The following is a 24371-nucleotide window of genomic DNA, read 5'->3' as shown; positions in this document are numbered from 1 at the left end:
GTGTTTTTGCATACTGCGTATGTCCTTTGTCTGGACCTTTTTTTTGGACTTCCTCCTCTCTTAAGAGGAGTTTTTGCTTATATCTTACAAACCCATAAGAAACAATGGTGTATGGGCGACTAATGCCCAACCAGCCATAAAAGAAAGAAGAAGGAGAAGATGTTTTACCGTAGCACGAAAAGTGAATCTGGCCATGTAGTTCCACCAGCTCTAAAATGGATCTAGTTGACGCTACTGTACCAGCTAGAAAAAGTGTCTTACGAAAAACGGCGGCGTGACCTCTCTCAGGCTTCTCTCTGCGAAACTTTCGTAACGTCAAAGGGAGCGCATCTAAAGTATTTGTTGTATGGATGTAATTGCAGCGTAAAATTGTAAGCGCATTTTTAAAAAGTCACGTCAAAGCTAATCAAGGCACAGCTGATTTCAGAATGTGTGTTTAAAATATATATACGTATTCATCATTTTATTGAAAAAGTACAACAAAAGAGTTGATGTTACATGTATATTACAATTGATCTGAGTGCTGTTATGTTATAATTATTAACAATTGGAAGTATTCATTTTTGACAGTTTGTTAAACAACGAATTATAATGGCATCAAGCAGAAGTACGAGAGAAGTTCTATTATCATTAGTGGATGATATTGAGCTAATAGCAAAGTAAGTTGTGTATTAACACTATGAGTAAAATCTGACAATTTGCCCTGCAATTTACAGGAATTTATTGGATTAACATAACAATGTTGAAATGAAATTTTATATACTCTCAATTTACATAACTTGTGATTTAAATATATTATTATTTTTTTATATTATATTATTATTATTTATTATTTTTCAGAGAAATTATAGAAAACACCATCGCTCAAAAACCTTCAAAGCTCTCTAGTACAGAGCACGCTCAACTAACTGAATTGTTGGTTGCCAAGGATAATGAATTAAAGGCGACATTGAAACAAGCTGCCGAACAAGCCAAGATTAACCTAAAGATGGAAGCTTTGAAAGCTGAAGTAGAAAGACAGGATCAAGATATTCAACAACTGCAGAGGCAATTAAAAGAGGCGGAACAGATCTTAGCTACTGCAATTTACCAAGCAAAGCAAAAATTACAGTCTATTGCACGTGCTAATAAGAGACCTGTTCCCTCAGAAGAGCTTATTAAATATGCACATAGGATAAGCGCAACCAATGCAATTTGTGCACCATTGACATGGCAGCAAGGAGATCCCAGAAGACCATATCCAACAGGTATGGATGTTATATTTATATTTAAATAAGATCTTTGGATCACATTTTTCTCTTGCTTATAATAATCTTATTATCATATAATAATAATAAATTATTATTTATAACAAATTATAAACTCTGCATTTTTTTATATTATAGATATCGAAATGAGATTAGGATACCTGGGACGATTAAGTGATTTACCTTTAAATGGACAATTGCTTGGATCTCATCCAGGTATACCATCTGATTTGCATAGAGCAGGACATCCTGCTGGAGGTAAAAAATACACACACATATATCATGCTTAAATAAATAATTAAAATGAGCATATCTTTTAAGATTTCCCATTGTTATTTCAGAACCACCTGTTTCACAATCAAATCAATTTGCTTGGCATCCATCAGGAGAGATTCATATGTCTGTTGGTGGACAAGGGAGCGTGGCTGTGAATACACATAAACAAGAAACTGAAGATGTTGAAGTTATGTCTACAGATTCTTCGAGTAGCTCGTCCAGTGATTCTCAATAAATGTAAATACTGTATTAGAAGAGTATATCAACATTTATTACTGATTAGAGGTACATTCCAACAGAATTTTTGGTAGAAATTTATGTAACGTGGCAGAAGTGTAATACATCTCGGGATTGGCCTGTAACATAAAAAGGAATGATAATACGAAAAATATAAAAAATATTACATAATCTCTGAATTTTGTACTAACTTGCAAAACTTGCTCGTTAAACTGTGATTTTTGAAATAAAACATTTTCATTAGTAAATGTCAAACCAAATAAATTGCAATCTGCCTGGACTCTACTTATATCTTTATAGAACAAAAGTTTTTGTAGTTTTAGTCCTGGAAATGTCAGCACTTTGCTATTATAGCCAAAACTCATAATTTGTAGAACACTTCTGAAATATAATATATACATATTTATGAAATTCATTAATTTATAAATAATTATTTAATGAAACTTTAAATATTATTATTGAGAGAATCATTCTTTTTTTTATACATATAATAATGAAAACTAAACGATAGGATATACCTTCTGAAACTCTGTAAGTTACAAAAAAATGCACAAGCCAATATTGGAGGTAATTGTTGAACCAGATAACAAACACGAACATAATTTCTTAGATACCAAGCAAGTGATATTTTTGTGGCTAATTGAATTGCCGGTGAATTTCTGCTCAAACATATATGAAAAATATATTAGAAATTATTTGTATCATACCACAGATACTTTACAATATATATAGATGTTTGTATCAGTAAGTTTTTTTTTACTTCGGTATGATACCAAATAACTTACTTCAGATCTGAAGAAAGTATAAGAGCTCTTTTTAAAACCTCTTCATTTCCGATATGGAGAAGAATATATAAAGCTTCCATCTCCACCCTACTATCGATATACGCTAATTTTTCGAATTCTTCGTGTAGTTCTAAGAAATTTCTATTTTTATAATCTCGTTTATCGTATAATACGAGTAACTGTTTGATACATTCTAATAAATGTTTATTATTTATTTTTGCATCGAATTCCGAAACCTTTTTTTCGCAGAGTCTAGAAAGGATATGTTCATAATATCTTGCCAAATGTATAATGCAATGTATGCTGATCAATTTATACCTCTGCGCAGCATAAGTATGGAATCGGACGATTGGTTTTAAAATGTCAATGTTTATATTAATATCGATTCTTTGGATTACAGCATCTTGTCGCACTGATCTCAATCGGTCGAATACAAAATCGTATATTAACGCCCAGTCTAAATCCGTTCGTGTGATTATCCTAGAATATTATTGTCCATCATGTTATGTAAATAACATCTCATTACATATTACAATCAATGTTTCATTACAGATGTAAGAAAAATAACATTTCTTAATAATAATAATAATAATAATAAAAATTAGTAACAGTTAAAATTAGTAATAGTAATTAATAATAATTGTTATGATGGATGAATTATATTTAAAGAAATGATTGATATTACTCGATGAATAAGTATCGGATAGTGGATAATAATACATGTGGCGGGCGTAACGAGTATGGATCCGTCATATTTTGACCAGCAGCAGAGCGACTAAAACATTTTATAATTTTGGCAGGATCAGCCTTACGCCTTCTCATGTGTTCTGTTTTCATATCAATCTCAAATTTGTGTAACAAACCTTCTCTCTCTCTCCTAAATGGAAGAATGTAAAATTATATATCTTCTTATTATTATTCTCTCTCTTACATCGTATAATTATACACAGATATGAAATGACAGATAGAGAAAGTATAGTATCGTTAATTACAGACATAAGAGAACGCTTATTCCTTTTTTTGTACATGGAAAAATATTGCATACTTTTTATTTATGAACTTTTTACATTCTACGGAAACTTACATCCATCGTTCTTTTTCCGGACACATTAAAAGACATCTTCCTAATATTGGTTCGACAGACATCGTTATTGCATTCCTTTCATGCACAGAATTATGATAATATTCCGTTCACCAACTGGCGTATAAGTATATTCGCTTGCGAAGCCTAATCAGCCACACAGATAAGAAGAAGAAGATAATATTCCGTCCATAACAAAGACATGCATGCAGAAATCAACCAGAACCAATTAAATCCTTTGGTCGATCTCTCTGCATGCACATGCGTTCCGTTTGACACTTCGAAACTTCCGTAATGTCAAACAGCGCGTCCCCCCCCTCCCCTCTCTCCTCCCATGACTTCACGCAGCTGCTGTTACGTCACGCGACGCGACGAACTTCGATCTGTATAACAACACCTATCGGTGGGTGTTGATGTATATTTTGACAGACGTCTTATCGAATCTTGTGACTGAAACTCTTCGCGGAGGATACTTGAATAATTCGAGACGTTGCCTGAGAATATTATCCTGTGATCGCAATGACTACCGCAACCGTTAGACAACTCCGAGACGTGCTGGAACCATCTCGTCGCACAAGAGGTACAGAGAGTCCGGTGGTGGTAGTTCCCGCCAATTCTTTACCAGGTATATTTTTCGCCCCAAACGTCGCTATGCCGTGTCATTTTTCTGTTTTAGTATACAATCGTTGCGTCCGAATGTAAATAATGCTTTCTTGGTATATATTCAACTCGCGAATGCGATGTTTTAAGAATTAACCTCAAATATTGGGCTCTCTAACGGATTACAACTCTAAAATCCGTTATTTCCCTTGAAAATAAGTCTAGATTTGTTATAGAAGCAGAAATATGTGTGCGTGTGCGCGCGCGCACATTTTTAATGCTTTGTCTGTTTAATGGGAGATATATATGATTTGTGATACGCATGGAAAAAATTGTTTTGGCATCTTGTGCAAATATATTTCAGCCGCCTCACACAACATGGACGTAAGAACAGTGCAGAATTGGTTAAACAGACTTCCCGATGGTTGGAACTCACCGCAGAGTCCCGATGAACTTGTCATTCAAAAAAGAGGTCGACGCAAATCCATAGTATGGTCTCCTGATCTCAACACGTATAAGCGACGTAATTTGCTTAGGTACGATATATCTATCAATTTGTACATGCATTTATCAGGAAAATCAGTAATGTTTTTGAATAAATCTAATAATCTTTTTCTTTCTGATTAGTTTGAGTGCCAAAGATCATACACCAATTAAAAGTTCAACGAAATCAAACATGGCGTTAAGAGAGGCAGCCAAAAAGAGACTCTCTCTTGGCGATCCCCATCAATCTGAGTTTTCTACACCAAAAGGCAAAAAAGCATTATTGTCCTCTCGAATGTCACTAGATGCTGCAAATACGCCGAGACAGCGATCTGATGATAATTTAGTGAATGGTTTACGAGATCTTAGTCATGAGCAACTCATACGGTTGATTATGGAGTTGGTATATGCGCAGGAAGACGGTACGCTGCGCAAAAACGAAAAGCTTCGTTATATTCTTTCAAAGAAAATATCAGATGCAGATATTCAACCATTCATAGAGAAGTTGATTGTCTTGAGGCAAACTATTTATGCCAGTCTCGTATTTTCCCCCAATTTGAATGATGAATCTGCATACAATTGCGCTTACATACATCTTGATGCATTCCAGGTTTATATTTGTTTAACATCTTTATTTTTTGAACATACATATATATTTTTCAAAGTTTTTGTTCTCATCTTTTATTTTGATTATAAAAACTTAATCAATTACATTTACCAAGTTCTATTTGTTGAATTTAATCAACTTGTTAAAGACTAGTGATAGTTGATTAATTCTTGTCTTATGATTTATTTCTTTAGAAAGCTCTGATCGATCAGGGAAGAATACTGCAAGAATCCCAGCACTGGGTCTCATTGATGCATTATGTATTGGAATCATGGAAAATCACCAGAGAATTACCCAAGTGGGAGAATCAAGATCCTTGTAATATCACAAGTAAATGTTTCAAAAGTTTGTCACAATTTTGTGCTGAAACTATAAGAAGAGGGAAATTTGAGACTTCAACTCTGGAAACTTATATTGAAAGGTATGTAAAATAGACCAGTTTTTAAGTTTCCTCTATTTTTATATTTTTTTTAATTATGAGATTGTGCAGTAATTGGAGAAATTTTATATCAAACTTAATGTATTCTTCGAAAATTGTTGATTTGAATATTAATCATTTTCAGTCTTAAAACTATAGTCGAGGAATGCGAAGAATTTCAAATCTGTCTGCAGATGGCGAAAGAAGCAAAACATGAGGCTTAGGTCTTTCTTCTCTTTGATATGGTTTGTTTGATAATTTTATTTAAATATTTATCAGATATGGACGCGGTAATAACTAAACTAATATTGACAACATGTCAGTCCTGTACATTAATGTGCAGGATAATATAAAGTAGAATTAACCAGTGAAAAAATCGTTGATGACGATTCCGTTCTCAAAATAAAAACTGAAAAAGTTTTTTGCCATCTTTATAACATTAAATATATCTTGAATGATCATCCTATACATGTTGTACATTGACGTAAACATAACATATGTTTTATATTTATATATTTGTTCAGTCTCTTAACGCGCGCGACTATTCTACATAGACATACACACACACAGACACGCGGATAATATATATGAAATGTAACTAATATGTATTATCCGTTATTAGACATAGTGGCTGAGACATAACATGAATTATATATGCCTTGGTACCCTTTAAGTCTTGTAAGCTACAGATAGTGTGTGCCTCTTTGTATATTAATTCCTTAATAGATATTTTTTTATCTTTTTGAGATAAGTATTAGTTTTAAAATAGAAAATAAGTACAATTTAAATCTCTCAGTGAAAAAAAAAATTGTTAGCATATGGTACAAAATGTGAAAAAAAATGAATAAAATGTTGATACTCAATAAGAAACAATAAGATATTGAAAGATCAATCTTTTCGAGTGAAACTTTGATAATTGTTATATTTATCAGAGTGTATAAATAAGGAGAATGTAACTTTGACTCTCAGAAGTAGTTTTTGTCTGGATAACACTTGTACAAAACTATATCATAATTTTGTTGTTAAATTATTTTTATACGCGTTTATTTGTTTTATATAAATTATATATCTCTCTCGTATAAAAAAAAGAGAGAGATATGCACACATACAAGTTTAGTGGTACAAACAAGATGTATACTTCGGTGTATATAAAATTAAAAAGGCATGTTTTTATATCAAGAAGCCAAACACTATTTTATATTATATTGTATAGCAATTATTTTATTTATCGTAACTTGATGTATTTTGGATCCTCGCCCTTCTCAAAAGCATTTATATCACACAAATGATATTTTTGTATGTTGTGAGAATATTGTATTCACAACCAATGTAACAGTATAATTAGCATTATTACATATTTATATCGTAATTATAATATATTTATTATAAATGATGCCTGAGAGGGAGTGGACTAACGTGAATAAATGTAATTTTTTTTATTAAAAACAATTTATTTGTCATAATATACCGTGTGTGTGTTTTCTTATATATTTCTTATTACTTTCGAAAGGCACATATTTCACTTGACGAGCAGTCAGAAATCCTCTAAGCGGCTCATATTTGCATATATCACACACCTGTACATATCTATTACAAGAGCACAACGTAGTAAAGATGCTTAGAAAATTTCTGACAGCGTTATACTCGGTCGACAAACGATCATTATCTTGTAGATGCTCTAGGTATTACATGACATTTTAGGCATTGTCGAATCAAATTAGTTTAATTAAGGGCGTAATCAAAATGTATTATATATATATGTATATATATATATTTCTTTAGTATATTCTATAATTTTACGCTTTTTCATATAATTGCACATCGTCATTCGAAAAGCTATCTCGTATCGTTCATCATGCGTATTGGCAAGATTACGTGTCATTTAGGAATAGCTCCAAAAAAAAAAATGAACGAAATCCGAAAGTATTTCGATAATATCTCTTGGGTAAACGTAACAATATAATCTGACCTCATCTAAACATGAGCATTTAGGTGATGCAAATTAAAGTGATAAAATTCCTACAATCGATGCTCGCGCATTACAGAGTAATCGTAAACATCGAGGAATCGAGGAAAAGTGGACATATATAGCGCTTGTGAAATTTCGAGTCAATCGTTCTTTAGCGAAGACGTCGCGAGGTAAATCACTATCTTTTTACAACACTTATCAAATTCCAACATTTACAATTCTTAATAACTATGTCCTAAATTACAATTTTGTACAAATACAAAAGTAATATGCATAGACTTTACATTGAACAACGAATAATGTTTAAAATAGAACAATAAAAAAAAGTTCCCCTATTTATTTTTACATCTCTAAAACTTAAGTAAATGGGGAACGAGATATTTTCATGAATAAAAATCGATTCTAAATTTCACAAGATTTAATGCTATGCATGCACTTTCACTAATTACAGGACAGCCTTCCTGTATATAATAAAAAGATAAAATTCTTTTGTTTGAAAGATATAATGCTATACAATAAGTATTTTAATGGCTTGCAATTGCGCGTACGCGAAATATCGCACTAATTCTTAACTAAACTTTCGAATCAAAGAGTGAGAGTGTGCGCATGCGACTATCGTGTAGCAAATGCAATAAAAAGGGATAGATATATCAGCCAATAGAGTTGTACATACAATCTGTTACTAAAACATCCCTATTATATCGAAATAATGTGGAAAGAAAAAAGAATCATTTAGGAGATACGCATTCAAATAAATGTTCTATATACATTGTCAATAATGCGAGTGTGTTTGCGCGATCGTTCAATTCGCGGATTATGGCAAATCGTAACCGTCCGCTGATCGAGAAACCCACGATAATGCAATCTCCTTTTAAAAGTCATAAAAAAATTACTCCGTAAAATTAAGAGATTATTACACTGTTAAAAAGTTTGGTAGAATCCCGCTTTGTGATATCCGTATCCGCTTCGGATGGCAATGAGATGCTATTAAATAACGCTACTAATGTGCCTATGTGTCGTGAGATAACAATTAACAAGATAAAGCTGCAAATCGAATACTGTAATAATCGTCGGATATTCTGCGAGCACGAAACCCTTTAGTCAACCGCTTTCACTGGTTGTACTCTGGGATATAACTGAAACATATGATAAAATGTATAGTTTGGCTCATGCATTTTATTAAAAAATTGATGGAAATATTTTAAAATATGAAACTATGTAGCATTTTATATTGTGAACTTAGTTTTCTGATATATTTATATATCTTATATTTAAAAAGTATTATATTTGTGAATTTATATATTTATATAAAACTTTTTTAATATTTAAAATTTTATATCAGAAGTTTACAGGTTTGCTCTTTGGAATTTTTTATTTAGAAAATATTCTCATTTTTCGTATATAAGAAATGTTGTACTTGAAATTTATTTTTTTTATCCTTAAAATTTACTCTGTAGCAATTTATACATTAAAGTAATCATGCGAAATATATTTTTTATATAATTTATAACAAAAAGAGAATTTGGCACGATGTTTTGCTCAATTCTGAGTAAGATTATATTGATCTTATTCAATTAATTACGCTTACCCCCAATAAATTCCGAGGTACATAGCCTTCCTTATGCCCAAGTTTGCTCCACCACCATTCCCGTTCGTTATCATCGCCTTTCCGAAGTACGACCACGGAGTCGCCGTTTTTCAACGAAAGCTCGTCAGCATGTTGCGCCTCGTAATCAAAAACCGCATATACTTGACCATTATTCATAATCCCCAATTTCTCTTGAACACCTGTATGTCAAAAAGAAGATGTAAGTTTTTTGCCATATAAACGCGTTTAATTATTATCGATCTTGAAATTTGCGACGACGATGATACTAACTGTACAAGTACTCTGAACATCCATCAAAGCCTTCCTCGTCCTCCTCGCACTTTTCCGCGGCTGTCTCATGATCCGAAAGAGTGGTCGCGAAGATACAGGCCCCGTGTTCGACCAAGAATCTCACCATAGATAGATTATTACAACTGGCGGCACAATGTAACGGTGTCCTATACAAAAAATATTAGATATTTATATAAATTTTGAACTTTCAGATCTTGCGAATTAATTAATTAATTAATAATTTATTGAAGATAAAATGCGCAAAAAGTTCTTATATTATCTTATTTAATCTTTTTAATTTTAATAACAGATTTTGTGAAATTAATCTTCTCTTTTAAAAATATCGAAACAATTTTGATCAATCTTAAACATTGTATATTTTCATGACTAAGCCTCGAATTAAAATTCCGTTAAAGTAAAATCTATCTGAAATTAATCAAAGGATATGAATTTCATGTCTATTAGAGTTTTATTCATTAGAGTTCTATCGAATCCGTTTTTATACGCAGCTACTGAAAACAATTATCATTCCATTTACCATCCGTCGCTGTCCTGGGCATTGACATCGCAGCCAAATTCTACGAGAAATTTAACGATCTCGAGGTGACCGGCGCATATGGCGTTGTGCAGAGCAGTGATACCCTCGTCGTTGGCGGAGCTGGGATTGGCAACCTCCTTCGCGGTCTTCTTCACGAGCTCCAGCTCTCCCTCGAGACTAGCGTCGAGCAACAACGCCAATGGATCGAACGATACCCGTCTGGATAAATTGACCTTACCGCTTCCGCTCCCTGTCGTACTCGACGACTTGAGATTTCCCTTTTTCCTCCTCATCACCTCCGATATCTTTCCTCCGTCTATTTCCACTTCGCCAGTTAGTTCCGAGTCGGTCTTCATCTTCGATGGCTTATCCTCGATGTTGATGACATTCAGAGCATCGATGATATCCGCCTCTTCTAGTTTCTCGCCGTCGCCAATATCGTCGTTTATAACGGAGCTCTTACAATTGTCCGTAGTATCGATAATTTGTTGTTGATGTTGCTGCTGCTGTTGTTGCTCGGTCTGCATAAGATCCGCCGGGATTTCCGTTTCCGGGAACAGGAAGGCCGGGGGCATTTCAATTCGTCGATTTATCGATACGTGAACATTGGATTTGTATCTCAGCTTAGGCTGCTCCGATATCGGTGCTTTCTTCAGAGTCAGTGGCCGAGCCTTGATGATTTGATGATTTGCCAGCTGTGTCTCCGTGGGAGATTCAGGCGGTTCCGACGTGGGAATTGGCGGTATATCCTCGTCCTTATCTGACCTATACACGAGATTAAAAAAATCGAATTTGAAATATTAAAAACTCAGTAAGCATTGCGTTATCATTACACGGACAGTGATAGTTGTAACTAATCAAATTGATAAATAATTTTATTTTCGTTCTATTAAATAGTTATAATTCAAAAAATTAATTAAAATAATAACTTAACACTTTTAAAAAGCTCGGCACAATCGATACAAGATAATAAAAAATAAGTAATAAAATTGCATGATTAATTATATCGAGAAATATATTATCTTTCGGGCAAGACTTACGATTTTTTACCCACTGCACCGAAAGGGAAACCGAATATAATTTGCAATGCTGAAATCCCATTCAAGATTTTTCGAATCCGAAACGACCGTGTCGAATCGTTGTTCGACATACAAAATGCAAAGGGCATAAATAAAGGTCGCGATCTGAAATAATTGTCGCTCAATCTGTCTATCAAGATTGACCATCCAATAGAGAGATATTACTGCTACTAATGGCCGCGTAATTGAGGATCGTTGCGCGTTAATCGTGCACGATTGAAATCGTTGACTGAATGTTGATCGCGCGTACCACTGGCGCGTACTGGCTTCGGAGAACTCGTGAACACTAAGAGGAGAGCATGGGCCCGCGTCGTCTCCGCGGCACACGCGGACACAGCGGTTCTATTTCGGTGTCTATTATTCGAGAGAGAGAGAGACTTCGATTCACTCGCCAAATCGATCGCGAACTAATTAACATTTATAATTAACCCGGTAATCGTTTTGTCATTCCGCAGTTTGAGTTCGCGCGAATCGCACAATGAATTCCTCGACGAGATGCCTCGTAACTCCATGAGAAGAGATGCGAAGAGGCGGGAGTGTAAAGGGCAGGATTTATAAAGCTTGTCACGTGCCTAAACTGTAACATGAATGAGGCTCTTTGCACACATACATATACAATATATATTTCACCAAATAACAAAACTAAAATAATAAAAAATAAGAATGTTTAAATTAAAAATGAATAATATTTAATACTTCTAACATCAATAATTGATGAGAGAAGCATTATTATATAATAAGCAATCGCGTATCTTGCATCGATACGCTTTAATTGAAGAGCAACAATAATTATAATTCTATAACTCTTAAGTCTTATATATCCGATCAAATTAATCTCGATGAATGAACAATATTATTTATTTCTTTCATCTTAATGTCATTCATCTTCTTAAAAACATAAATTTAAGGCAGTTCAAAAAGATAAGTATTTCAATTATATAAAAATTCATTTCTCATCTCTACACACCGGCATATTCAAAATTAGAAGTATACAAACCTAGAATTGAGATTCGTATTGGTCATCTTGCCCTCGTTTATGCCTTCGGATGACGGCACATCGATCTTCTCATGATGAGTCAGTCTTGGCGGTGGATTCGGTTTGCTCGGTTTCGGCGGCAGTGCCGGCTTTGTCTTATCATCCATTCGTGACTCGTTAAAATTCTTCCTCTCGCCGTCATTGCCCTTGGTCGTCGGTCTGTTGTCAAACTCGTACGGTGTTTTCGCGGGAATCTCGAACTTGGCGATTACGTGATCTACTACGTGCTTCGTTGTGGAATTCTGCTCGTATTTAGTCGGCATCGTTTCGAATTTGCTCTGACCACTGTTATCGTACTTGTTCGGCTCCGGTTTGTATTCCGTCTTATATTGGCTAGTGTTTGAAGGCTCGTGCTTGAACGTCGAATTGTGATCGTACTTGATCGGCAATCTTCCTTCATGCTGTTGTTGTTGCTCGTGTTTGCCGTACTGTTGCGAATTCTGGGAACCGGACTCGTACTTAACGTTGTGCAAATGCTGCTCGTGTTTCGCCTGAATTCCAACTGGATCATGCTTGCCGCTCTGTTGCTGGGGCTCGTATTTACTCGTGAGATTTTGATCGTACCTATTTTGCTGCTGTTGTTCATGCTTATTACTGGGCGGTAATGCGTGTTCAAATTTATCCTGACTTTTGCCTGGCTCAAACTTGACCTTCTGACTGTTCAATACCTGGTTTTGATCCTGGTTCTGCACGAGATCGTTAGAATTCGATAACTGCGAGGATTGGTTGTACTTCTGGGAAGAATTGCCGAAGGTTGTCGCGACGGTGCCATGAAAACCAGTGAGATTCGACGAATTCTGAACCTGATAGACGGCTGCCGGCGAGGACGCGTGAATACCAGTTGTCTGATTGGGATACTGTTGTTGTTGCTGCTGCTGTTGGACAGCGGAGTAACCGTGTCTATAATTCGCTTCTTGATTTCCCGCATTGGATTGCAGCTGCGTGGTCACTGCTGCTTGCTGCTGATTGTTGCCAATGTAGTTCTGCGCCGGGTTGTTGTTGTTGTTATGCCCGCGACCCAATAGACTCAACGTTTGCGGCATCACCGGATGAATCTTGGTCGAGGAGGTCTGATAAATCTGCGACTTGACGGAAAAACTCGGCGCCACGCTTGATACTGGTTTCTGATGTCCACCTACGGTCTGTTGTAGATTCCGATGCGAATTCTGCGCGGCTTGCGTGATCGACGGAGCAGTCACACCGACGACATTCGATGTCGTCGATGCGCCGCTAATGCCAGTCACGTTATGTTGCTTCTGCTGGGCATTGTTATTCTGATGTTGCTGCACCTGCGATTGTTGTTGCTGTTGATGGTTCTGATGAAGACGAAGACCTTGAGACAGATTGTCCGGGCTGAAGTTGTGTGCGTTACTGATAAGATTGTTGCTATTGTTGTTGTTATTATTGTTATTGTTATTATTGTAGGTGCAACTCGATTGAATCGTCGCGGGTTGATTGCCGAGATTTTGATTGTGCTGCTGTTGTTGCTGTTGATTGCTTCCTAATAATTGAGATTGCCCTAAACATTTTAGGCTACTATTAGATTCACGTAAAATTACATTAATATCATATATATATAAAATGATAATAAAATTATTAAATACTGAAGTTGTGTGCGTTACTGATAAGATTGTTGCTATTGTTGTTGTTATTATTGTTATTGTTATTATTGTAGGTGCAACTCGATTGAATCGTCGCGGGTTGATTGCCGAGATTTTGATTGTGCTGCTGTTGTTGCTGTTGATTGCTTCCTAATAATTGAGATTGCCCTAAACATTTTAGGCTACTATTAGATTCACGTAAAATTACATTAATATCATATATATATAATGATTAAATAATTATTAAATAATTATTTAATATTTACAATATAAAAGCCATTAATTTATATAAGCGCGTATAAGAATTAATTTTTTTGATAAATAAGTTCTATTTAATATCTCAAACAATTTCTTAATATAAATAATTGTTTAATGTATGCGTGTTCTTTTTAAATAAAATTTAAATAATTATGTGCATTATCATTGAAAATGTGATACTATATACAGTGTTTTGAAATCAAAATTATTCAAAAACTGTGTATATTTTCTTTCGGCAAAATCGACTTTAAATTTCCCAGCGAGTTAAAGTTTGACTCGTTTATACTCCGCAATATACTGTGCTAAAAAGTAAAGTACTCACCCTGAATGTGCGATTGCGACTGACTGTGAACGATTTGGTGTCCGTATTGCTGAAAGGTCGGCCGCTGTCCCAACTGGGAGGCGCTCGCCGAGTGTTGTATCTTGTTTTTGTTCACATCGTCCTCTATGGTCTTGAAGTTCACCGTGAACTTGGTGTTGTACGGCAGTGTCTGGTACTTGGGGTCGTTTTTGTTCAGATTGAAATCGTTGTCGTTCGGTATGTGAGAGTACGGCTCGATCGCGGCGATGTTGCCGGTCGGTCTCAGCTTGCCGCCGTTGTTAAAGCCGTCGAGCTTCGTGTCCGGGAATCCTGCGTTGTTGGCGCCGCTTACGACGCCACGTCCGCTGCCACCGTTAGGACCCAGTTGATGCGCCAGCCGCTGATTTAACGCTCTCTTGCGCTGAAGACGACTTTGGAGCTGAGCTATTCGCGCGTCTATCGATGCCATCTCGGCCTGCCGTTGAGCCAGAGCCTGACGTTGCTGGGACACCATTTGGTTTTGCTGTTCGTTCATCTTGTTGCGAAACTGTGCACAAATTGAAAAAAAGTTCATTAAATTATCTTTATTGATATCGATTCTTTTGTCCTAGATACGCGTGGAAATGTCATTGCTCCATTTTCAATCATCAATATTTATTCATATAAATATAAAATCAACAAAATTACTATCGCAATTATAAATTACAAGAAAGAGACACGCTTTTCCATCAAAATTGAGCAATAGCTCTTAGTTCATTTTACAATATCTTTGATATAATAAAAGTTTATTCAAAAAACTATCTCTATTTCATAAAAAAATGATAGAAATATCATATATAATACAAAAATAAAATAATATTTTCTTTTTAACATTCGACACCTTAACATTTACATTTTACCAGTTAATTGGTAAAATGTAAATGTTAAAGGTGTCGAATGTTAAAAAGAAAATATTATTTTATTTTTGCACTATGTGATACTAAGGTGTCGAATGTTAAAACCCAGACAGCACAAGGATGTCCTTAGGACGTCCAAAGGGCATCCAGGACATACATGTAGGATATCCTGAGGATATCCTATTTTAATCCTCGGATCTCCTCTGGATGTCCTGAGGAAGAGTAAATGATAGCCATACACTAGCCTCTGGAGAATCCAGGGAGATCCTATGGAACATCTTAAGGATTTCTATAGGATATGTTAGGGATATTTTTCACACGTTAAAAAGAACAAATTCTAAAATTTAAATATAAATTAAGATTGCGTTCTGTTATTTACTGCCAATACTAAAAATCTAATACTAAAAATAGTTCACGTTCTTTAATATTTGAGGTTTTCGTGCTGTACATAAATATTTTAGGTTTATGTGTAATATTTTCAAAACAATCCAATATCTGAATCTGAATTCCCTATGTTGGGATTGCATCAGAAAAATTGAACTGATAAAAAATAATTATATTTTTAATTTCCTGTTAGTTGCTCTTTGCAAGCTTTATATAATTCTCATGACCAAATCTCAAATACGAGTTCGCGCGTCGCATAGCGGTAAACAAACGAACTAGCGGTTGAATACTATTTTTTGTAAAGTTTTTGGAATGTTGCGCATAGTAACATTTCTCATGAAATATTAAATAAATAATAATTTTGAATATATGAAAATGTGCGCATCAAATTCAATTATTAATATTAAACGAAATTAATGTTAACAATTAATTGCACATGTATATATCCTCTGGAAATCCAAAGGACATCCAATATAATAGACAGGGCAGATATCCTACAGACATCCAGGAGTTATCCAATGGACATTTATAGGACATTAATACTTATTACAATACTTAAAATTTCTAAATTATATTAAATAGCCTACATAACCGAAAGTAATCATGTATGCATATTAAATTTTCATAAAATATATTTATAATAATATCTTAAAACATCCTACAAATATCCTGAACCATCCTGGACATATTCAGGATGATCCTGAGGACGTTTTGTGCTGTCTGGGAAAGAAGATATTATTTTATGTTTGCACTATGAATGGTGAAAGATTAATCTTTCATCTATCTTTTTCAGAAATTCTGAGCCATCCTGCTATTATTGGAATGTGTACTTTATGGTCGATTAGCATACGGTTGAAAATGGGACAAATACGGTGATATCCCCGTGCAAGCGCGGTCGGCTGCTCTCTCGAGACGAAGAATCGATGGCACGAGAGCTTACCATAAGCTCTCTCCTAAGTTTCTCCAGTTCGGCGCTAGCCGGGGTGGCCAGGTGTCCGTTGCCGGTGGCACCCGCGAGACCGCCCCCGACGTTGCCGGCGCTTCCACCACCGGCGGGGGCATTTTGACGACCCCGGAGTTCCTCCAACTGGCGCGTCAACTCCTCGACCTTCGCCACGGCCAGCGAGAGCTCCTTCTCCTTCTCATTGAACAGGGCTCTGATGCAGTCCAGATCGGAAGCTGCGAAAAAAAAAAACGGAATAAAACGAATGAGGATAAAACAAGAATCGTAAATAAATAAGGATAATAAGAACGAAGAATAATAATGGAAGAATAATAAGAACGAAGGCCTTGTACTTTCCTTTGATAACTTTAGAGAATTTAAAGAAATATTATCTCGCAATTTTATATCTTATGTTTAATGCTTAATATATGTATTTCGACGCACTGAATAATCTGGCGTCTCGTATATTCTATTTATTTTACGCCTTCGAGTTTCATTATACACAGTGTTTTATTTTTATTTCTCCCCCCCCCCCCTCAAAAACTTTTTTATTTTTAATTGTAGAATAAAATGCTTCAGACAAAAGTTGTTTGGTTTGAAGAGGGAGGAAAAAGTATAACTATTTACAATGTATTTTTTCTTAAAAACAATTATTTGTTTGTTTTATTTACACCAATTGATTTATCTCATTATTCTGTGCATAAAAGTATTATCGGAAATAAAATATTTTACGAAATATTTTATATCAAAATATGTCAGAATAAGATATAAAATAACTCGAAAAATACTTAATGAAAAAATACTTTAATATAGTGTTTTGAAAAGATTTCAAGAAGAGCTATAAGAATATGTAATAAAAAATAGGGGGTTCCATTAAAAAAAAAAATAAAATTGACCTTGATATATCTCTTTGGACTTTGATCCAAGATCAAATGAAGATCACCATCAGATGGCCCCCTTCAAACTAAACAACTTTTGTTTAAAGCATTTTGCTCTACAATCAAAAATAAGTTTTTTTTTTTTTTTTTGGAAGGGGGTAAATTAAAATGGGACACCCTGTATATATTTCTGATACGGCGTAAAATTTTTCAAAAATCTAGACAGTATTGCCGTGGAATTATTAGATATATCGAGATATATCGAATATTGTGCAGAAATGTTAAAATGAACGAGATAGCCTTTTACGCGTTCAGCCTTTGACATTCAATATCATAAATTGACGTCCCCGGGATGTACACCCTGCGCCCAACGCCAACCAACGTTACTTGCCCATGAGGATGACGTCATATTAACAGGCGCATTAATCATCGTCGGGCGACCTCCCCGAGAGCGAATATATATACTTTCGTGAATTCCGTCGACGTATCTTAAGCGTCGTGCGGAGCACGTAGCATCTCGCAGTTCCTATCAGATTAGAAAGTTATTATACGCGCGCGATTGGACCGCTAAACCGACCACATATTGCTACACGGAACATCGTATTGGCCGTACAGAGCGATCTGCTCTGACCTAGAATTCCATTATCGAATTCTGGATTGGTACTCGCTCGTATCTCTGAGTTCTGTCTAATCTATTCGAGAACGACACCCTTTATTACCTTTTAATTGCGCGCGAATTCGTCGTCGAAACTGTCAACGTAATTTTTATTTATACGAGAACGAGAGTGTCTCCGCACGTTTGATTCAACGAATCGATAAGCCTTTGTCATATGATCGGTATATTTAATACCACATACCGACTGTAATGACAATACAAATATTTATAAAAGCGATTGATGAAATATGACTCACTGATTAATATGTAATTAATAAAATAAGGTATCTTTTGTCAAGTTTTTTGCTAAAACAAATTGATTAATAATATTAATAGAGATAAAAAATTCGCTTTATAATTTTTTATTCTTTTTTCTTTCAAATTTTGCTTGTTTTTTCAATTATTCCTATCAAAATATAGTTAACAGTATGAATTTTTAATTCTCTCAAAAATGTATTATCTCCGCTAAAATTTAAACGGCTATTTGTGATTCAAAAATTTTCCAACGGTTAGAAAGTGAATTGATTAAAATGTAATAAACTTTTTATTAATATTGCGATGAAAACGATGCTGCAATTTCCGGCTGTGAATCAGAGAGTCTGTTGGTTTTTACGCGTCGAATAAATGATTTAGCTTGGCTTCTTTTGTGCAGTTTATCGACTGCAGTGCGTTAAAGGCATCGGTATGCAGATCGGCACTTTTGCCAATTGGCATGAATCAACCTGCATGTGTTCATTTATATGGCAATAAATTTGTGAATCGATTAAAGCAACACGTAGCGTTAAAGAAAGAAACAAAGGAGAAAAACTCTTACGATTAGCATTATTCATATCATCTGTACATCCTATATATGTGATATAAAAAAATATAGTTTACCAATTAATTTACTAAATTTTTAACTTTTGTGAAAAATGCCTTCAATCTTTGAATAACATTATATGTAGTCGGAGTTTTATTTTAGCTAAAAAAAGAAAAAAAGTACAGGATCGGAATATATGAATGCGGTTGCGCTAGAATGTCTGCGTGGCTGATGGGCGATTTTGTAGGTATTTTGCGTATAAAAGGATATAAAAGGGTCAAGGGTTGATTCCTTCCGCGTAGTTTAACTTTGACCGTAGTTGAATTAAATTTAGAACCAATTCCACCAACACCGATTAACTTTAACAGTCTATCTCGTGTCTATCTTTCTTCCTGCAGGCAAAATCCGAAAAGTAGTAAAACAATAGAGAATTACAGAGTTAAGGGAACTAGACAATAATATTTGTCGAAAATGAAGGCTTTTTGGGGGAATTTATTACAAAATAATGAATTAAAATCGAGAATCATCCTTTAACAAAATGTTCATTAGGATCATAAACTATATAAAAAAAAAATTTTTTTTTTGTTGAAAATATGCATTAAAAAAGGCGCTGCTGATTAAAAAAAATTTTTAAATAAATTTTGCAGTCATAACTCAAATACAGAAGCTCAAATCAACTTGAAAAAAATTGAGCATGTTCACAATACACTATAATTTCGGACTGAACCTCTAAAAAGTCTGTGCGAACTTTAGTTTTTGAGAAAAAAAATGAAACAGATCTGCTTTTCAACGAACTTTTTTAAAAAAATCGCCATTTTAATCGCCTGTTTGATTTTTTTTCTTATTTAAAAATTCTTTTCGATCAGCCATCTGCAGCGCCATTTTTAATGCATATTCTCAATTTAAAAAAAATTTTTTATGGTTTATGATTCTAATAAACATTTTGTTAAAGGACAATTCTCAATTTTTAATTCATTTTTTAAATAAATTCCCCAAAAAAGACTTCATTTTCAACGAATACTATTGCCTAGTCCCCTTATGTTTATTAAATATCGGCGAAAATTAATGTTGAATTAAACGATTAATCGTATCTTAAAAGTCTTATCGATCATATTTAATTGACATTTATTATTCTATTCTATTTCCGTTTTAGAAAAAATCGGAGAACCGCTTCCTTGATTTGCTCAAATATTGATCGCTTGTCATATATTTCTATGCATGAAAAATATAACAAGAAGTACACGCACAACACATATAAACTCAAATATAATCTCCACAAAGATGTATTTCATTATTAACAGCTGAACAAATTAAACAATAAAGAGAATCAGCCGCTCTGTTTCCAGCAAAAACACTCGACGGAAAAGTTGTTCAAACTGTATGCTAGTTTTAACATGCGTGTGTGAGAACGAGGGGGAAAACCGATGGGGGAAATAAAACAGAGCTTTCGTATGAAAGCCAATCGCTGCCGGTCTTTCCAACAAACTCAAATATCTCTCATTATGCATGCCTATACTTGAGCATATACACACATAAAGTCCGCGGGGCAAATATATTCGTGAAAAGTATCGAGGAGCGTTCAACTTTTTGGCGAATGTTCCTCGAATTCGTTTCCCGAGAACGTCACGTTCCGTTGCAAGTCTATTCAGAGGCAATTCTGCGGCCACCAAATGCTTTCCGAGATTCCTTTTATTCCGAAAACGCCAGTTTCGTTCTCGTTCACAGTTGTTTTTTCTCTTTTTCTTTTTTGTTTTATATTTGTGTATGTGTATGTGTGTGTGTGTGTGTGTGTGTGTCCTCTTCCATATACAATTTTAATTTTAATAATAGATTCTCCAACTAATCTGGAATCGACTTTTACTCACAATCAGTGAAAATGTCTCGGGAAAGATAAGCTATAAAAGCTATTGTACTTTTTTTCGCACGTCTGTTATATGCGTCCTTTATTTTCGAATATCATTGCACGTTTTATCCGTTCTCATTAAAGTTTCATTAGATGAATATACATAATGAGGTGCAAATTGTATACTTTGTTCGCTTTCTTTCTTGTCTTATTTGTAATGCAAATACACGAATAAATGTCCATAGCAAAAATAAAAATAGCAAACGTAAATCAAAACATCAAAAATGCTTCTAGTTTTACGTTTCCCAAAAAAATTATGATCATTTTCATTATTTCAAGATTAAACATACTCAATTAAGGACTTACTTATTTCTGGCATACAATGTAAACATAAATACGCAAGTATCGAAAAGTACAAAAAAGTACCGGGTATGCAAAAATATATTATTACTGCAACCGCTAATAAAGTAATTATAAGGAAATGATATTAAAGAGAAAGCGAATTGAATTCAGCCTGATTTCAACGTTTCGACATTAACATCCTGAATGATATTACTGCGATAATAGAGTAGATTAGAAAATCCGCGAATGATTTCCATTTTCAAGCCGAATGAATTTCACTCGTTTTGACGAGTCGCACATTCGTGGGAGAAATTTCGTGCTATTTTTTTTTTTTTTTTTACCTTTACACTTTACACAATCGCTCGCTAAAGTATCGACCTTTTCCCGCTGAAGAGCAGATATATATATATATACGTGCATTTTCCATCGATCGACATCGAACGAACGACGCGTCCCGTTTTGCACGCGCGAATATGTATAGGATAAAGAGAGACGCAACGCGCGACGTTAAACAATAGATGCATCCACGTCGGCGCTATAAATGCACGGCAAATGACATTTCGCGCCGTCGTCGCTTCAGAATTTCACTCGGCACTCGGCATTCGCGCCGACGTCGCGATAATATTTAATTTCTCCGCGTCAATCTCCCCTCCGTACGAATGAATCGCATATGAAAATGTTACCTCGCGCGTCAAGAGAAGAGTTCCTTAAATATACCGAGCGAACAAACACCTTTAAAGATTGCAATGTCTTGATAACGAAGTGTATAATTTGAGAGCAGAATTTTAATGTATTTATGTAAATGCGCGCACACAACGTCGATTTATTTGTACAGTTGTATGATTTCGAACGAGTTACATAAAAATGTTATTCTCCGCAATCAAAAGTTGTAAGTTCGCGAGAGAATTCATATTCGAGATTTTTTGTGGAATTATTTTTCTTTTTTTCTTTTTTTTTTTTTTTTTTTTTTTTTTTTTTTTTTTTTTTTTTTTTTTTTTTTTTTTTTTTTTTTTTTTTTTTTTTTTTTTTTTTTTTTTTTTTTTTTTTTTTTTTTTTTTTTTTTTTTTTTTTTTTTTTTTTTTTTTTTTTTTTTTTTTTTTTTTTTTTTTTTTTTTTTTTTTTTTTTTTTTTTTTTTTTTTTTTTTTTTTTTTAATAGGATGTACAAGCGCCCGCAACGCCAGAAACCCCTCGTGGTTTAAACGAGTATGTTCCATTTTTTACAATAATAGCATTTTTTGTTCATCTATATTTGTAGACATCTACATTTGTTTCCGTTTTAAATCAATTCTCTTTCCCCTCTTTCTTCCGAAAAACAATTTTATATATTCTCCGGGAAAAATTTATTTTTGGGATTTTTTTTGGAATTTTTTTTTTTTTTTTTTTTTTTTTTTTTTTTTTAATAGGATGTACAAGCGCCCGCAACGCCAGAAACCCCTCGTGGTTTAAACGAGTATGTTCCATTTTTTACAATAATAGCATTTTTTGTTCATCTATATTTGTAGACATCTACATTTGTTTCCGTTTTAAATCAATTCTCTTTCCCCTCTTTCTTCCGAAAAACAATTTTATATATTCAGGAATCTCTGAATATGTTGTATTGTCTCTCGATACAAAAAAAAGTTGCAAACTTTTTTATTCCGCGAATATTATTTAATTTCGCAATCAAAAGTTGTAAGTTCGCGAGAGAATTCATATTCGAGATTTTTTGTGGAATTATTTTTCTTTTTTTCTTTTTTTTTTTTTTTTTTTTTTTTTTTTTTTTTTTTTTTTTTTTTTTTTTTTTTTTTTTTTTTTTTTTTTTTTTTTTTTTTTTTTTTTTTTTTTTTTTTTTTTTTTTTTTTTTTTTTTTTTTTTTTTTTTTTTTTTTTTTTTTTTTTTTTTTTTTTTTTTTTTTTTTTTTTTTTTTTTTTTTTTTTTTTTTTTTTTTTTTTTTTTTTTTTTTTTTTTTTTTAATAGGATGTACAAGCGCCCGCAACGCCAGAAACCCCTCGTGGTTTAAACGAGTATGTTCCATTTTTTACAATAATAGCATTTTTTGTTCATCTATATTTGTAGACATCTACATTTGTTTCCGTTTTAAATCAATTCTCTTTCCCCTCTTTCTTCCGAAAAACAATTTTATATATTCAGGAATCTCTGAATATGTTGTATTGTCTCTCGATACAAAAAAAAGTTACAAACTTTTTTATTCCGCGCGAATATTATTTAATTTTAATAATTATTTAATTAATACATAAAATGTATCCATCATATATTTATGCAAGCTGCAAATTGTGAAAGTGAAATGAGCATTGACAGCTTGCACAGTTTCGAAAAAAAATTTTTGTCATCGGAGCCTAAAATTTCCTCTTTAAAAAATTCAGATAACTTTATTTGAAACAGAGATTGATTGGAGAATGTGTCAAATCGTCGCGCGCGTTTATATTGTCGTTTTATCTTTCGCAATATATTTTATAATTTCTAATCGTTTTCAGAATGCTGACAGAGTGCTTGCAGTACTCGGGACGCGAGGTATGCAAAACTGATCAAATTTACCAACACCGATATGCATGCAAAACGCAACGTCAAACGATGAGAAAATCCGCTATGAAAATGCATACACGCGGGCTTGTCACACATACGTCCGGAACTGTCCCAGACTAACTGTCCGGGATTTCAATAAATCTGATATTTTATTTTTTTATCTTTAATATTTTAAAAATATAAAGATATAAAACACTCGAGTATATATATTGAAATATTGGATAAATAGTAAATAAAAAATTTGATTCTTTTTTATATCAAGTTGAAATGTAGATAATGTGATTGTAAAAGTATATTAATTTTTTTTATGTCTCGAAAAACACATGTGCGTGAGAAATATTGCACGATACTATTCGTGACACTTGCATGTTAACTAATATTTGACAATGGAAAAAAGAAACTCCCGCCTCTCGACTATCCTATCCCTCGACAAGCGTTCCGGAGGATTGGGTCATAAAAATAACGACAAGCCTACATATATGCGTGTGTTCCGCTGGGTGTGGTCACACACGTGTTGCGTGTCAGGGCCAATATCGCGCGATATATGTGTAATGTACCCATACAAAGCGAGGTAAAAGGGAGCGTCTGTGCGACCGTTTCGATCAGTGCGCGAATTCCGAGCTGACGAATAAAAAAAAAAAAAGAGTTGCTCCCAGTCGAACAGAGGAGATTGGCGCACGTACTCGAAACCCATTCGAACAGATACCAAGAC

At 34.0% G+C, this 24371-nt stretch overlaps 4 protein-coding genes across 9 annotated transcripts in view; 2 read left to right on the top strand and 2 right to left on the bottom strand.

The window, feature by feature from the left end:
- LOC115233622 (mediator of RNA polymerase II transcription subunit 4) lies at nt 1-2039 on the top strand. The gene is made up of 4 exons (XM_029804157.1): nt 1-659; nt 841-1247; nt 1386-1505; nt 1589-2039. The coding sequence occupies exons 1-4, from the start codon at nt 592-594 to the stop codon at nt 1756-1758; spliced, it is 765 nt and encodes a 254-aa protein (XP_029660017.1). The 5' UTR covers nt 1-591; the 3' UTR covers nt 1759-2039.
- LOC115233620 (germinal-center associated nuclear protein) lies at nt 1773-3947 on the bottom strand. 5 transcript variants are annotated; one of them, XM_029804151.1, is made up of 7 exons: nt 3630-3946; nt 3231-3422; nt 2864-3025; nt 2546-2797; nt 2279-2419; nt 1952-2141; nt 1773-1879 (listed from the first exon to the last, which is right to left on the bottom strand). In XM_029804151.1, the coding sequence occupies exons 1-7, from the start codon at nt 3689-3691 to the stop codon at nt 1796-1798; spliced, it is 1083 nt and encodes a 360-aa protein (XP_029660011.1). In that variant the 5' UTR covers nt 3692-3946; the 3' UTR covers nt 1773-1795. The 5 variants fall into 5 exon arrangements, with proteins under 5 accessions (XP_029660011.1, XP_029660012.1, XP_029660014.1 ...); XM_029804152.1 differs by having other exon boundaries at nt 1773-2141; nt 3231-3320; nt 3409-3422; nt 3630-3900; XM_029804154.1 differs by having other exon boundaries at nt 1773-2141; nt 3266-3320; nt 3409-3422; nt 3630-3900.
- A 66-nt stretch (nt 3948-4013) lies between these two features.
- Nucleotides 4014-7199, top strand: LOC115233621. Of its 2 annotated transcripts, none has more exons than XM_029804156.1 (5): nt 4014-4206; nt 4591-4762; nt 4854-5319; nt 5511-5737; nt 5880-7199. In XM_029804156.1, exons 1-5 carry the CDS (start codon nt 4146-4148, stop codon nt 5956-5958), a joined length of 1005 nt encoding a protein of 334 aa, XP_029660016.1. In that variant the 5' UTR covers nt 4014-4145; the 3' UTR covers nt 5959-7199. The 2 variants fall into 2 exon arrangements, with proteins under 2 accessions (XP_029660016.1, XP_029660015.1); XM_029804155.1 differs by having other exon boundaries at nt 4015-4251.
- LOC115233636 (myb-like protein AA) overlaps nt 6935-24371 on the bottom strand; it is a 20991-nt gene continuing 3554 nt past the window's right edge. The window contains exons 3-10 of the mRNA XM_029804178.1: nt 16616-16854; nt 14417-14942; nt 13865-14004; nt 12197-13614; nt 10121-10885; nt 9583-9749; nt 9292-9491; nt 6935-8839 (exon numbers count right to left, since the gene is read on the bottom strand). Of these exons, the coding sequence (XP_029660038.1) occupies nt 8801-8839; nt 9292-9491; nt 9583-9749; nt 10121-10885; nt 12197-13614; nt 13865-14004; nt 14417-14942; nt 16616-16854 (3494 nt within the window). The 3' untranslated portion in view covers nt 6935-8800. The remainder of the gene's footprint in view (nt 8840-9291; nt 9492-9582; nt 9750-10120; nt 10886-12196; nt 13615-13864; nt 14005-14416; nt 14943-16615; nt 16855-24371) is intronic.

Source organism: Formica exsecta, unplaced genomic scaffold (assembly GCF_003651465.1).
Source record: "Formica exsecta isolate Colony F162 unplaced genomic scaffold, ASM365146v1 scaffold18, whole genome shotgun sequence".
Taxonomy (NCBI): Eukaryota; Metazoa; Arthropoda; class Insecta; order Hymenoptera; family Formicidae; genus Formica; species Formica exsecta.
This window is presented reverse-complemented; position numbering and strand designations above follow the sequence as displayed.